Genomic DNA, 16011 nt, shown 5'->3' with positions numbered 1-16011 from the left:
CTGTGCTTCTGACCACCTCTGGATTAGCCCCCGAGACAGAGTCCCCTCTCCAAAAGCAAGCAGCCATCAGCTATTTGGGGCTCCCCGAGCCCCAGGCCTGTCTCCTCCTGAAGGTCACCTGGATGGTGGACCCTCAGAAAGGGGGAGCCCCGGCTGGTGGCCCAGAGGCCATCCTGGAAGCCCCGGACCTTCCCCTGCACCAGCACACTCAGGCAGAGGGCATTGGACCCAGGAGGTGGCTTCCACAGCAACCAGGCAAGCGCAGCATCCCATACCTGCAATGTTCTCCTGCTTGGGACAGATGCCTTTTGTGGGCGAGAGCAGGTGGTCATCTTCGTCGGGGGTGACTTGGATCCCGATCTCCACCGGCTCGGACACTTTCCTGAGCTCGGAGCGTGAGGAGGGCGGTGGGCTGTCCTTGTCCAGGGCCTTGTCATAGCAGGCACCCAAGCTGCCGCCACACTGCTTCCTTTTGTGCTCTATAAAAACCAGGATGTCCCCCAAGGGGAAGTTCATTTGACACTGGCCACAGGTGAGCAGGTCAGGGTCGGGGCCACCCACCATCAGCCCCAGGCCACTTGGCTCCTCTATCTCCAGACCCTCGTCTTCTTCAAGGATGGCGGCCTCCACATGGTCAGCCTCTGCTGGAGACAGAAAGAAGAAAGGGAAGGGGCAGAGAAGATAGAGATGGGCTTAGGCAGTCACAGCACCCGACTTCCGGTCCACCCCTTCCCCTCCAAGAAGCAGCCCCCTCTGCTGCTGGCTGCCAGAGCTCACCAGGTCCTCCCCGGGATTGGGGGCTGGTGAGCATCCCCCACAGGACAGATGGGCACACTGAGGCTCTAGGAGCAACGTCGTGCCCCCTGGGCATTGCCACATAAGTAGTGCTGATCTTACTACATTCTAGTTTATTTTCTGCCAATTTCTCCCCAACGTAGTACAAGAACACGCATGGACACACGCGCATACACACACACCCTGGCTGCTGACAGCATGAGGTCGTGATGTGTCTCTCAAAGTTTCCAGTATCTGAGAATCACCTGGAGGCTTTGAAAAATCCCAAGGCCCAGGCAGCACCGCTGACCAGTTACCCTGGGAACAAACGTCGGAATAGTCTTTCAGACTCCCCAGGTGATTCCAATGGGCAGCCAGGGCTGAGAACCAGTGAGCTGGAGCCCTTTCCCCCTGCTGGGCTGGAGCCCCACCCCTCCCATCCCTTACACCTTCATTCATGCCCTCCTCATTCATGCGAATCCCACTCACATTCCTCTACCTGGGACCTGGCCACACACCAAACTAGAAAACAGAAACCCAGATGGGCGTCTAAGGGCCCGTCCTTAGGAGAGAAGGAAGCCCACATGCTCAGAAAGCAACAAGTGAGTGTCAGGTTCCAAAAAAATATCTTAGGAGAAAGCACTGCAGCAGAAGGGAGGCTGGAACCGGCTTGCAGAGTCGGGAAGCAGGCTCTCCTGCCAAGCACCCGAGGCCCGGTCAGACTTCCATTTCTCTGTAGATTTCCCCCACACTCATCAACTCCCCACTGTCCTTTTCTGTTTGTTGATTTTATTTTCACTCCCAGAAAAATGAAAGAAAGAAAATTCTCCAGACTCCAAAAGCATTTCTTGGAAGATATCAAACCACACTTTCAATGGACTGTATGTTTTTATATTTCTTTAGCAGCCGATAGATTTCTCTTGGGTTTTTTTGGGGGGGGAGGGAGTAGGGAGCCTAGGACCCAAATATTTGGAAGCTAATAAATGCCTCAAAAAGCAGCAACCTCCTCAAGGGAAAATTGGAAGACTCGGCAGCCGAAAGTGTCATAAATAAAGAGAAGTGGACAGTGTGGAGGTTTCATATTCCCCTCGGGTCTGAGCAAATTCCGGCCGGAATTTTTCAAGAGCAAATGTCAGTAGTCGTAGAGAAGGCACGAGTGGCGGGGTCTTCAGGGAAGCCAGAGGGCAGCCAAAGGTCTGAAACCCGAGGAGGCAGGTAAATTTTAAGTTGTATGGTATTTAGGAAAGGATAATGAAAACCACAGAGGAACGGCGAGAAGGAATGGGAGGGAGGAAAATACATTCCGTGGCAGTGAAGTTATTGAAGTGCCAGAGCCAAAGAACAGATAATTTAAGGAAAAAATTCTGTGGCATCTCCCATCCTACACATAAATCACTGTTCTCTATTTTCTGAACACGAGGCTATGCAGGGCCTAGGAGAGTCCATGTGTGAAACTGAATACGGAATATACGACGATATGTGACGTGCAACGCACACGTATGAACTATGTGTGGATAGGTAGCGACGTAGGTATCACTGAGAAGAGAAACTACAATTTGAGATCCCACCTTTGGTTACAGAAAAGCAGACAGAGCCCTCGATGAATTAAATGCAGAATGCATCCGAAATGTGGCAGTACAAAAACGCCCCGCAGACGAGGAAATCCTAAATCTGTTGCCTGCATCTCTCTAACAAAAAGAACCTACAAGGTAAAGGGAACAGTCCTCACAAAGCTGGTCCCAGAAACCATTAATTACACTTTAGAAAGAAATAGGAGTTTACTTAAAAAGAGGTTTGAAGACAATGCCACGTAATTAATTTACCAATTTATTTTATGAAAAGATGCTTTGCTATGGTTAAAATGTAATCACAACCTTCCCACCGAACAGAGGTTCTAGGGAAGACTGGATTCCTGTGAACGGTTTGTCAGAATGTAAAAGGTAATTATTTGGTGCCTCTTTTTCCCTTTAATGATCTAACATTGAGCAATACTGTTTATATTGAAAAGCTCGCACCTTTAATTACCAATTACATATACATAATTTCAGAGCCAAAGGAGAGCGCTGTAAAAACAGTTCTTTAGAAATATAAGGATGTATTGTGCGCCATTTTTACAGAAGGTGCTCTAATAAATGGGAGGAGGATGTCAAAATATTGTTTTGTTAAAAAATAGAGAGAGAGGCACAAAAGAAATGAGCTGAAAAGCAAAAAAGGACATAATGAAATTGAGAATTCAAAGGAGGCAGGGGTGAGGCGCGGTACCTGGTACTATTTTAAATGCCACCCTGTCCAGGCCTGGCAAACTCCTGCATCAGTGGAAGATTTGATAAAAACAAACAACGACAAATCCACATGGCCAGCTGGACCATCCTTTCTGAGGGCGAAGAGGTTTTCTTGGTTTTTTTAATTTAATCTTCGGTTTACTTTTTTGTTTGTTTTTTTATTAACTTTTTCAGCCTCGTCCGCCCTCCTGAGTAGGAGTTCTAGCAAGCCTAAATATCTCCTCTCTGCTAGGAGGTTTTCAACTACGTAATTTCAAATTCATTTTCTAATTCAAAAGAAACACAGATGAATTTAAAAATTAGCAGAGGTCACACATGCCTGTTCGCAAGCACCCCTCCTTCTCAGCTTCCTCTTTTGCCAAGAGTATGTACCAGCACTTTTTCCTTTCTCTCCTTTTTTTTTTTTTATTTTTGGTAACATCTGGTATTCTTTCCTTTTTTTGGCAGTCTCTGCCTTTTCACTTTCCTCATGCAGCAGCCCTGCGAGCCCCCGTAATTGAGTTTGAAGGTGTCCAAAGCCGTTTGCTGTGCTGCAGCTCTGATTTCTGCGTCAACTCCTAACAGTCAACCAACCTGGGAGCCAGACCCCGTTGGCGTCCCCAAGACAGCCCCGGGATTATCCAGGGCTCCAGGGCTCAGCTCTGAGCTGGGATCTCCACCTCCCAGACCAGAGATCCAACTCACTGCCTCTAAGGGAGTCTGGGAGGAAAAGAAACAAACAAAAACTATCTCCTTCCCCTCCCACTTTCAGTGTTGAAAGTCAAACCCTCTGAGATGACAGGGTGTTCACCCGATTCCAAAGAACGGGGTTTCCTCTCCCCACCACCCAGGCTGTGGCACTGCGCCTTGGCCTGCTGTGTGCGACACTTCCCAGGAAGGTAGCAAGGTCACCCCCAACATCAGGCAGCAGAGTCACCCCCAGCCCCAAATTTCTGGGTCAGAGTAAATGGACCAAGTGGGCCTGAAAGCTCACGTTCAAGGCCTTTGCCGACACCCCCAAAGACTGTGGTTTCATTTCCGCTGGCAGGCAGATACCAAGCTGGGCGTGTAGGGTGCCTGCATATGTGTGCATGTGTCCCTCCTTAGAACTGTATCGATAATGGAAGAAATAAAAGGAGAAAAACATTTGGCCAAGCCCTGGGAAGGGCAAAGTGACACCCCTCTTTCTCTGCCCTATGGACACCTGAGTCTCCCGGCTCTGCACAGCCTCAGAGAACCAGGCCTCTGTTCTAACAGGCAGAGTGGTCCAACCTGCCACCCAGAGACGAAAAAGCACCAGGAAAAAGACCAATGAAAACAGCCTTTCAAATTCCCAGACCCTACAGACCAGCCCCTCAGGCAGCCTTGTCCAGCAAACTCAGGCCTTAAAAAAGTAAAGTCAAGATGAGGTTTTCCTCTGAGATGATCTCTGCTTTCATGAAAAGCTCCCCAAGTGTCGGGCAGCCCCGCAGAATATTGCTGCTCTCAATATATTATGAGCCGAATAAAGTAGAGCAATTGCTAAAATGTTTGACTCATTAAGAGGAAAAATGAATGGATGCAGCAGACAACTTGTTCGAAAGGCAGATATCGGAGGGCTGAGGTGGATTCTGAAATGCTAAATCCTAAAGTGCAGGGACAAATCTGTATTTACACACACACACACACACACACACACACACACACACACACGAGTTAGATTTTCTTTTACAACAAAACCACATTTTATTTACAAGGCCAGGCCTCCTCCCAGCTGGTAAATGCATTTAGAAGCAATGAAATCAGGCTTCACAAATAATAATGGACATCGTTGTTAAGTGAAAGGGGAAGTACTTGATCCCAAGACAAACTTCCCCATGCCTCGGCTTTGCTGGGAAGGAATTTGAGGCAGAAGACAGAAATGGAAAGACATCGTTAACACAGGCCCAGCCAAGCCGCCAACAAGCCCCCAGCAGCTGCAAGCTTTCAGCAGGGCCTTACCTGGCCAGTGACTCCCCCACACACAGGGCCAAGGACCCCGCCCTCCCTGGTCCATCTCTAACAACTGCCCATGCACCTGCCCTTAGGGGAACTCCAGCCGAGAGGTCTGCTGCCTGCTGTCCCCAGAGCACAGGCATGTGCGTGGCTGCCTGCACACACACATGTGCATTGCTACATACACAGTACATGGGCTGCTGCTCCTCCTTACCCTGCATTAATTCAAATCCAACTCTCTTATCTTTAATGGCTAAGCTACAGTCCAGGAGAAACATACACGGAATTATTGTTTCAGTGATGACAGGGGTGGGAAGGGGAAGGATGTGGGGGGATGGGTCCCAGGCTCTTAAAATCGTGTGCCACCAACGTCACAACCGCCATCATGATGTGTACGCATGTTTACAAGAAATGTTCAGCATCCATCCGCCCGAGCTCTGCATCCGACTGGAGACTTTACACCTGCTTCCTACGAAGAGGGAGCTCTTGCCAGCAAGCCCATGCTTACCCATAATCTACGAAGAGATCTTTTCATCTCCTCTCCGTGAACACTTGGGGAGGGGCTGGGACTCCAGGCGACACGGAAACGCCACCACACACACACTCGACGGAGCACAACACTTTCTGAGCTGCCATCCATTTTTAATTTATTGGATCCAAGAGAAAATAACAACCGTAGGGAGGGGGGAGGAGAAGGGTGGAGGGAGAGAGAGCAGGAATCAATTCTTGGTGGAGAAAATAATCTATGACTGGATGACGCTTAAAGGCACGACAAGAGATTTTATGAAGTTCCCCTAACGGAGGGAATAATGAAGTGCCCGGCAGAGAAGGAAATGGAGATAAGAGGGAGGCGGGTGTCAGAAGAATGTCCACAGGGGGTCTCGCAGGGTTATTAGGACACAAGGTGGGGGTGGGGACCCTGGGAGGGCACAGCCAGGCGGAGTCTGAAGCAGGAAGCAAGACCCAGATCACCCCTCTCTGTCCTGACCCTCGACCCTCTCAGTAGATGGTCAGAGGAGTCCAGCCTGCTCCAGGTCAGCTCTGCACCCTCCTGACACCCTCCAAAGGCTGCCTCCCTGGAGGGACAGATGCATACCACAGCCACCACCCCATGAGGTCCTGTCTGCCCCTCCTCAGCTGAGGCACACACCTCGATCGCCATTTCTGACATGTGAGAGGGAGAGCAAGGGAAGGTAGCCGGTGCAAAACATGCTTCCCAGTGTGGGTTTCCCAGGAAAATGACCAGGGTCCCGCTGACTCCGCCAGTGGCGGAAACTTTGGGCCTGGCCTGCGGGCCAGGAAGTGGCAACTCCAGATCCCTGAAGAGGTTTTAGATACAGGAAGAGCCTCACTCCCATACCTCTGGTCCACAGTCTCCAGGCGGGAAAGTCGAGTGTTTGGGGAGGGCCTCCCTGTGTACAGATTGTTTGCAGGACTGCAGCCTAATTTTAGGATGCGTAAGCAGCTCCCTGAAAAATATCCTCAGTTGCTCTATGGAGTCCAACCGCCTTCTCTCCCCCACTGCACACACCTCTCCAGAACCCCAAAAACTGAGCCCAGGAGTCTGGGTCTCCCCAACACAAGAGCAGAAAAAAGAACAAGTGAATAAGGAAAACATACTCAGGTATATTCACAGGTCTCGGCCATTACTAAAAGGTTACAAATAAAAGGCTTGACAAATAAAATAGGCGCTTTAAAGAGAAAGAAAAGGAAAAGATTTACCACAATAGCAATCCTTCTCAACACATTTAGCAGGTTCTAGAAAACTGCAAATGCCTTCAATCTTCAGAGCCACAACGGGCTCCTAATGATGTGATATAAAAGCACTCTTTGTGGCCAAATGAAGAGATTTGTTTTTATTTAACGTTATGCTTTTTTCAAAGGTGTGGAAGAAAAGAAGGGCTTCCACACAGGACACTGGACCTCAAGGCTTTAGCTGGAGGAGTCTGGATTATCTGAGGCCAACAGCAAATAGCAAGGGCAGGAGTGCTTTCGACATCTCTTTTCCAAGGTAGGAATTTAAACATGACCCCCCCACCGCCTTTTTTTTTTTTAATTCTTAGCAGTGCATCCATTTCTGAGGCACATGTTAATCACAATAATATTGGCACTCAACTTTTCTTGAGTCACTTCTGCATGTTGTTTTAGCAGAAAACTCATTAGAACATTTCACAAATGTATTTATTTGTATTTCAGCAGTTCAGTGGAAGGGGGTCATAAAAAAGAAGTTATGTAAAAGAGAGGATTTTTTTTTCTTTTTTTACTTTGAAATGACTTAATTTTGTGTGGTCTGGGATTTCATTACAGTAAAATAGCTCAGGCTGGCTATTCAACACCCAAGCAAATTATCAGCTGCCACAAGAAAAAGAAAAAAGAATGAATTTCTTGATTTTCAGCAACTGCACAAAAGACTTGCATATGTCAAAATGCTGGACCAACATCCCGTGAATGTGGCACCATTCATCAAGCCTCCATCTAGTGTCACTTTTGCCAGTAAAAAACGAGGCTGCTGTGCTCACCCTCCTCACTGGCTTGTGCAGAAGACGCAAGAAATGTGTCCTTCTCTTTCCACGCGTCTCCAAATAGCCTGCTCTCGGCACTTTTTACCCACGCCCTGGAAACATACTTGCTCAAGGAAGGCAGTCAGCACACAGTGTTTCTTGGGGAGGGATGGAGAAACGGGGGGACCGAGCCTGAGCACATCTCCCTGACATTTGGCTCCCTGGGACCGGAAGGAAGCTGAGTGGGATCAGGGAGTAGGGACAGGACAGAGCACACAGGACCTCAGGCCGAATGGCCTGAGTCAAAAGAGTGCCACAAAGTGACAAAGCATACTCACGGCAGCTGGATGACACAGACATTCATTCCTAGTGTCTTCTGTACCCCTCCCCATTAATAAATACAAAAGTGTATCTACAGCTAACACCGTCTTCAGAGAAGGATGCTTAGCCGGTATCAATAACTCAACCATGTAGTGCAGGGTACAGTCCCCAAAGACCATTTACTTTCTCCTTGATCTCCCCAGATGTGAAGCCAACATTAACCTAGAGGCCAAAGTCCTTGGAGAGTTTCAGCTAAAGGTGAGGCCTAACCAGGCAGCCAGAAGGTCCATCCTTAAGCCATGGGAGATGAAGGAGAGTCTCCAACAGACAAGGACCTGACCCCCTCCCGTTCCCTCCCCCATATATTTTTTTCCTGCATTGTCTTATCTATGATCTGTGTTTAGTTACAGCTTGGAAACTCCCCTGAGTTCTAAGGCAAAGGATTGGAGATTACTAAACTGATTTTTTAACGGTCTTCTGCAGCTCAGAGACCACCGTCTGGCCCAAGACTTCGAGATGACCGTGCCTCTTCATCTCTGAGTGGTCCAGGGAGCTCGCTGCCACTACATGCTTACAACTGGCTCGATTCAAACATTAAATGAAGTAGAGAAATCATCAGATAAATTGCTGGCCCTCTGTACTGGAGAGTGAAGGCTCTTTCTCCAGCTGACGACAGCGCTAGGCTTTTGTCTGACCTAATTTATTTCTCTTTCAGGTTAGAATAAAGCACTCTTTCCTGTCGCAGGGTAACCTCTTCTGCTCATATATTGAACTCTAGCATAAGACTCAGGGTGCAGTCTGCAGATTTCTTCAACTCGGGAAAGAAGACATTATAAATCTAGAAATCCTGTGATCAAAAGCACATACATTCCCCATCGCTAAATTACATGTTTAGGGGAGAAATCCTTTCATTAAAAGCCATCCATAAAGGACAACTGTTTGGGGTGAAAGATGTGATCAACACTGGCTCTAGCAATCACATACTCTTTCCAAACAAAGTTTTACATGTTATTTGAGTCGGCATTTTAAATCTTTGGGGAACGGTGCTATTTCCCTTAGTACAGAGGGAACATTACCTAATAAATGGAATTGAGAATCCAAGTGTTATAAAATTTGAGCTAAAAGGATTTCCATTCATCAAGCTGTTTTAGGTACACGACTCCCAAAAGCAGCAACTCTCGACTGTTCCCTGGGTCTGTGACACGCAAGATGGAAATGAGCAGTCCGCCTTCCCCAGACCTCCCCAGCCCGATCACCAGCACCTTAATAACGCAGCAGAATTTTCAGAACGTCAAGACCACGGACGAATCAGGGAAAACACACCCATTCAAAACTCACAATTTTAATTGTTAAAAAAGAAAGAAAGAAAATCAAAGAAAAAGAAAATGCACCCATCTGCCAAGTGAGGGCTTGTAAATCGATGGCGATAGCTTGAAAATAGATTTCTCAAACTTATATTCTCATTTTGTCCTGCACGAATCTCTGCTGGAAAATCAATATTACAACTTCACACTTAAGACATTCTGCAGCAACGTCAACTGCCGCCGCTACTGATGGAAGCCGGTTCCTAGCCCATTGTAGCGGAGGCGCCAAGCCATGACACGGGCACCGAGCTCCCCCTAGCTGCCAAGTGGCGCTAGGCGCGGCTCGGCGTTTCAGCTTGCCATCAACCAAAAGCCAATTCAACTGAAAGTTTATTTTGGAAAGTATTTTATCACAACAAGCAACAGAGAATGCAAAGCAATCGAGATAGGAGATGAAAAGGGGATAAATGAAGGTTGGTGCAAGCCGTCTTCTAAGCTATAAGACAGTGCCAAGAACTCCATTCTGAGAAGGCGCTAGAAACTGGTATCTGTAAACGACTGTTTTCTGTGCTTCTGTCTCACCTGAGACATAATTCTGATTATTCTCAAATGCACCCAAAGTTGGCCTTCCCTTGGGTTGAGTAGGACCCATTTAGCCCTCCACACTGGTCACTGACGCAACACACCCAACCAGCTAACCCAGCCTCGATGTCTCTAAGGCCGGCTTCACAAAAGCAACTGCATTCACCCCAGCACTTCAGAAATGACTAGTTTTCTGTTACGAAATATTTCAAAGGCCAGACAAAAAATCGCCAAGGCCAAGCACAGGCAGATAGCAACCTCCCCATCAAAAAAAAAAAAAAAAAAAAGAAAGAAAGAAAAGAAAAGAAATATGCATATGTACATCATATCATTCAGGTAGGGAAAAAAGACCCTTTAAAAATATTAGCGGTTGTTAAAATATGCTCACGGCTGTTTTCTCTCAGGTGTGAATTACAAATGAATAAAATCAGCCTGGCATAACACCTTTGATGAACACGTTTTTATTCTCCCGTTGAATCAGAGCAGCTGACTTATATCACACTTCTAATGATATGGGGTTCCCTTCTGTGCAGAAGGGAGAGGAACTTCACTCCCCCCCACCAACTAACCAAAAATAAAAAAAAGAGGGCTATGTCGTATGAAATTTATCGGAGGCCCAGTTTTGAAAGACATGTGGACCATTGGAGATATACTCTACCCTGGGGAGTTAAGATAATTGTGAGCACCGCCGCCTTCAAAACACACAGCTACAGCGAAACCTAATTTAAAAGGTAACCATGGAATTAACACAGTTAGCCTAACTTTTGCATTGAATCTTGGGTCTCTAGTTGTTTTACAAAATCGTGAATTCATACGGAAAATTACTAATCTTCCTAGGAAACCTGTTGGTGGGTTGTTGAGAAAATCACCTTGATTGGGGTTACGCAGTTTACAATGGACATCTTATTTTCCTTGGTCTCTTCAGAAAGCATCAAGCTCCTTCTTGGATTTAAGTACTCTTCCCTTCACCCTGGCCCTGTCTGGCACAGCGGGCTCTGGCCCTTTCCTCTGCGTGGTCAGCCGATCCCCCTTAACCTCCCCTCGGCACGATTGCCACTGTGTTGTTTTGTGTTTGTTTTTTATTAATAGCTGTGTCTGTCCTCTGCTTTTAAAAGCCATATCCATCTGGGTCAAACATTTTGAAGCAAACCAGAAGCCCAGGTTTCCATCACCAGCTGTCTCTCACTCTTTTTTACCTCACTCCTCTTGTCCCTGGCCCTGTCTGTAAATTTAACTAGCTCATTATGGAGCCCTTCTCAGACGCTCCCTCCCCCCTCTCCCCTCCCCCCCGCCACCCACCCACAAAGACCATGCGTGCTATTTGTGTGCCCTCTTGTTTCCCAGGCCATCAGTTATTTGCAGTTGCATCATCCCTGAAGGACCTGAGGCTGCTGCCCCACAGGCCCGGGAGCTGCCACCCAACTGATAAAGATGTACCATGTTTTAAGGGGTATCTTTTGCATTTAAAATCTAAAATGTGAACCCCAAGTAGAGGATGCGACAGCACCCGCTTTGCCAGCCAGGGCTCCAAAGCACCCTGAGTCCACGGCTCCGGCATCATTTGTGGAGAGGCACTTCCAGAGGCCAGAGAGGCTAAAGTGCACCCCATTCCTGCCTTTCCCCTGCTTGCTCTCCCACCTCCCTCCCGGGTGACACAGGACAGACGAAAAGCCAGCTGCTTTTGGATAATAAATAGCCTTGTCTGAAAACTGGTTGGACCACTCTCCTAGCTTAAACCCGTACACACAGCCTGGGTTCCGTGTGCCCCTCGAAGGCAGGCCGGCTTTCCTTTGCCCTCTAGTCTCCTTCCCCTTTTTCTCCCCACCTCTCTTCTCCTTTGCCTCTCTCTTTTTCCCTCCCTGCCACTGCTCCAGTGTCAGCTGGCTTTCCCCAGCGCGGCTCTGAGCAGGGCTGAGCGAGACAGGGAACAAATGAAGGATGGGAAAGTGCTGCACCAGGCACCCCTCACCCCCATGCCCAGCTGCCACCAGTCCTCTGGCCAGGGCTCTCGCCTGATGTCCCAGTAATGCCAGGAGAGGGAGAGCCAAAGCAAAGCGAACCTACCTGCTTCTTCCCCTTACACACAACTGCAACCACTCCTGGCTCGCCGCTGCTGCCAGCTTGGCAGTGCACCCCCATCCACTCCCCCTTCCCCGACCCCCCCAATTCCCCCTCCTCAAAAACAACCCTTGCAATTATACAGAGGCTACGTGGGGCAAATTGCCTCCTGGAGAAATTAAGCCTCTGCAAGTATAGACGTTTTAACAACCACCCCATCTAAAGGGGGAAGGGTGTAGAATAAGCCATTGCTGTGGCTTGGTAAAGGATCGAAATGTCAACTGGCAAAAAAGACCTTCATCAAACCAAGCTCAAATCTGGCTGCAAAACATTTTGTTTTAAACGCAGCCGGCGAGTCTTCTTTGATGTTACAATGGCGAAAAATAAAAGAGAAGTCCTCTTCCCTTCCTCCAAAGAGGCATCCCTCTCCCAAGGCGAATCTCACTTTAATTTCTATTCCCCCACCAAAAAAAAAAAAAAAAAAAAAAAACCATAATAAATCCACAAATTCTTACTAATGTATCTGCTGTAACAAAGGAGAGATGGCAACAGCAATTGCTCCGAGCAGATGGCTCCTATGCTGGGTTTTCAGGGGAGGGGAGAACCCCTTTATTTATTTATTTATTTATTTAAATTTTTTAAAATATAACATAAATATTCGGCTCTCGGCCGCCTGGCAGCCAGTCCTCTGCGGTGGCTGGGCGCGCAGCCCTCTCTAGCTCCGCGCGGGCAGCCCGGCCCCAGCCCGGCGAGGTGCGCGGCGGATTGCAGGCATATAACCTGCCCGCGGTCTCGATGGCACCCAGAGGATGTTTTATTTCTATTGCAACAAAAAAAAAAAAAAAAAGGAACGGCGACCCAGGCACCGCGAGAGAAAGAACGGCGGGGAAATGTTCGCGCGCAGCGAAGAAGCGGCCCCGCGGGCTGCGGCGGGCGGGGAGCGCCGCAAAGCCACCTTCCCGGTGCAAGTGTGCGGGGACCCGGGGCGGGCTCCCCTGCAAACACCGTACCTGGCCCGCTCGCGCTCGCTTTTCCCCTCTGCTAAATAAACCCAACAGGGGTGGTGGAAGCTGCTGCTTGTCTTGCCCCGCTGCCTGACTTTGCCAGCCCAGCCACATGCTTGAAATCTACACGATTTCAGCCGGTGGATTTCCACTGCGACCTGCCTTGTTTATTTAGATAGGAAAGATGAAAGATACTGAGATAGAAAGATGGATACGAGATTGATGGGTCTCCTTTTTTTTTCTTTCTTTTTTTTTCTTTTACTATTTTACAAGCGCATCACTCTCTTCCCACTCCTAACTGACAACCTTTTTTTTTTTTCCTCGTGGCGGGGATTTTTCACCAACCCCAATCCCCCCACCTTTTTTGAAGTGGGGGAAAGAAGACAAGATCATCCCAGGAGACAGACGGAGGTGGGGAAATGGGGGGTGGGGAGGGGGGCTTGAGCCCTGCAAACAGCCGCGCAGCTGGATTATTTTGCAAATAGCAGGAGGAGGGGAGAGAAAGGCGGCTGCGGAATCCTAGGACCGGCGTGGCCGGCACCCTGCTGGGCCGGGCGCAAGGACCGGGGACCCGGAGCCGGCGGCCGCCCCTGGCCCTACGGCTCCCCCAGCCGAAGCGCACCCCGCTCTCCTCCGCCCGCGCCGTCAGCGCGGACCCACGCGCTCGCCAACTTTTCCCCACTTCCCGGCTCCCCCTCCCCCTCCGCTCCCCCAGCCCCCTCCCCCTCCTCTCCAAACCCCGCCACCAGCGCCGCCGCCGCCACACACGCCGCTCGGAGGGGCGAGCGTCCAGCCGGGCTCGGCGCGCACACACACACACTCCTCCAGGCTGCATGCCCCCTCCCTGGCCGGAGCCGGCTCTGCAGGCCCCCGAGCCCGAGGCACGTCCGGCTGCTTGGCGCCCCAACTCCCTGGGCTGCAAAGAAACTTTCCTATGGCCCCCGCCCCCCGCCATGCTCCAGGCCGACGCCGTAGACTCTGCCAGCCAGCGGGCGGCCCCGGCGCCTGGCCCGGCTCGGCTGTTCCGGGCTCGGTATCCCCAGCCCCAGGCGCCCGGAGCCCCATCTCCGGCCCCTCGCGCGCACTCCGCAGACACTTACGGGTGATGAGCTCCCTCTGGGACAAGTGCTGCGGGTTGCCCTGTTTGCGGCGGGACATTGCCCCGGCATCTATTCTGGCATCGCCCGGAGAGCTGCACTGATGGGGGGAGCCGGGGGAGGGGGTCCGAGCCGCCGCCGCTGCCGCCGCGCCGCTGCCGCCGCCGCCGCCGCCGCCGCACCTCCTCCTCTGCCCGGGTTGGTGTTTTTTTTCCCTTCCTCTCTTGCCCTCTCTTCCTCCTCTTCTTCTTCTTTATTTTGCTCTTTCTTCTATGCTGTTTTTTGTTTTGTTTGCAAAAAGAAAAAAAGGGGAAGAAAAGCAAGAAAAACCTCTCGATCTAAAATAAGAAAAAGAGGCAAAAAAAAAAAAAAAAACTGCTGTTGCTTTCCGCGGACTGGCTGGTTTCTTTAAAAATATATTCTTTCGAAGGAAAAAAAAAATCTTACACTTCTTCAAACTGCTTGGCCTCTTGCACTTGCAAATGTCTTCTTGAACTTAAACTGGGTTTTGCACCGGCTCCTGACACTTTCTTTCAGGGTCTGGTAGGTGGAAAGTGCACTTCTACCAGGAGGGGAAAAAAATGCAAACAAATAAAAAAAAAAAAAAAAGAAGAAAAAGCAAAGGAAAAAAAAAAAGCAAAGAAAACTTGGGGACTTGTCTCGTACCCCCTCACCCCGCCCCCTCAAAAAACCCAAAGCAATGTAAAACTGCCCCGGTTCGGTTGTTTCTGGGTTTTCTGCGGGCTGCCTGTTTTTGTTTTTGTTTTTGTTTTTCTCGGAGACTGACCCTTCCGATGCTCTGGGGGGACACCAGGAGAGGCTCCTTCCCAGTTCACCTGGCAGGCTGGCGCCGGCCGGAGGGGCTGCCGAGTCCCCGCGAGCGCTCCCCAGCGCTCCCCTGGCGCCGCGGGCCCGGGGGGAGCGGGGCGGAGGGGCGGCTCGCCCAGTGCGCCTGGGTCGGTGCGGGCGCAGACTGGGAGCTATAGATTGCAACGTGAAGATGGCGGAGTCCGGGTTCTCTGGGAGCTCTCGGTCTCTCTATGGCTGGGGCTGCCTCTGTACAATGGGATAAAATTCAAGTTCAAGTGCGGACGTGACGTTTAATCTGCACTAGAGACAAAAAGACCCAGAGAGTCGGAGCACTGGGGGCGACTAGCGGTGGCTTTTTAACATTGTACCCTGTAAGAGAACAAGAAAGCACACACAGAGACACACTCGCGCGCGCGCGCACACTCACATACACACACACAGTTGCCGGTTGCGCACACCCGCAGCCCAAGCCGGACACACGTGCAAACCGCGTTTTTGTGCGCTCCTCAATCCCCCAAGCCCCGGCTGCGCAAAAGCGGGAGGGGGTTGGCGGGGGGCACTGGGCAGCTTATTTTAAAATAAAAGAAAAATCGTCCTTATATCTCCTCCCTCCTGGGAGCAGGACCCCCTGAGAAGGGGGGCGGGGTGCTGTGTGAGTGAACTAAATTGAATCAACGCAAGTCTCCACCCACCCAAAAGCTCTTTCGGACTTGGACTTTGGGGGTGGGGGCGTGGACTGTGGAAAAGGGTTGGGGTCGACATGGGAGTTGGGGGACAGTAAGAATTGCTTCGTTTCCCTGGAAAAGTCGCTTGGTAGTTTTTACTTTTGTTTTATGGTCGCGGGCGGCGAGGATTGGGTAGATGATGGAGTTCAACTTCCAAAAAGTGTCTCCATGTAAATTCTGGTATTACAGACTCTGGAAGGGTGAGGAAGACAAAATAAACGACACTAAGAGAACAGAATCAAGAGCACGTGAGGGGTGAGAAGTGTTTGAGACCTTGTTTGAGTCCCATTTGGAAAAGGATTTTCACTCAAATCTTTGTCCCCTCCCCTCACCTTACCCCCATTAACTCCTAGGGGTCAAACACAGCCCCACCTCCTAAACCGGGTCTATGGCAAGCGAGAGGGTAAAGGGACCGGGGCGCTCCATGTGGGAGAGGGACTTGGACTTGCCGGCCCAGGAGTAGGTGTGGCCAGATCTCCGCAGATACTCGGGTGGGTGACTCCAGGAGGCGCCCCTGACAATCACAGCAACCTGGAAGTCACACCCCGCCCCCCGCGCTCCTCGGCCCAGGGTAGGACTTGGAAATGCCTGTCAGACTGG

The 16011-nt window shown here is 50.1% G+C and overlaps 1 protein-coding gene across 3 annotated transcripts in view; it reads right to left on the bottom strand.

The window, feature by feature from the left end:
* The window catches only part of BCL11B (BCL11 transcription factor B), a 103743-nt gene extending 88184 nt beyond the window's left edge, over window positions 1–15559 (bottom strand). Inside the window, exons 1-4 of one of the 3 annotated variants that reach the window (XM_063645485.1) lie at window positions 15511–15559; window positions 14713–14932; window positions 13880–14438; window positions 276–644 (exon numbers count right to left, since the gene is read on the bottom strand). In XM_063645485.1, coding sequence (XP_063501555.1) covers window positions 276–644; window positions 13880–13937 — 427 coding nt within the window. In that variant the 5' untranslated portion in view covers window positions 13938–14438; window positions 14713–14932; window positions 15511–15559. Of the gene's footprint in view, window positions 1–275; window positions 645–13879; window positions 14933–15510 lie in introns of all 3 variants that reach the window. The other 2 variants (XM_055288232.2, XM_055288231.2) reach the window with 2 other exon arrangements.
* Window positions 15560–16011: the final 452 nt, after the last annotated feature.

Source organism: Symphalangus syndactylus, chromosome 8 (assembly GCF_028878055.3).
Source record: "Symphalangus syndactylus isolate Jambi chromosome 8, NHGRI_mSymSyn1-v2.1_pri, whole genome shotgun sequence".
Lineage (NCBI taxonomy): Eukaryota > Metazoa > Chordata > Mammalia > Primates > Hylobatidae > Symphalangus > Symphalangus syndactylus.
The sequence above is the reverse complement of the archived record's forward strand: the minus strand, read 5'-3'. Positions and strand labels throughout refer to the sequence as shown.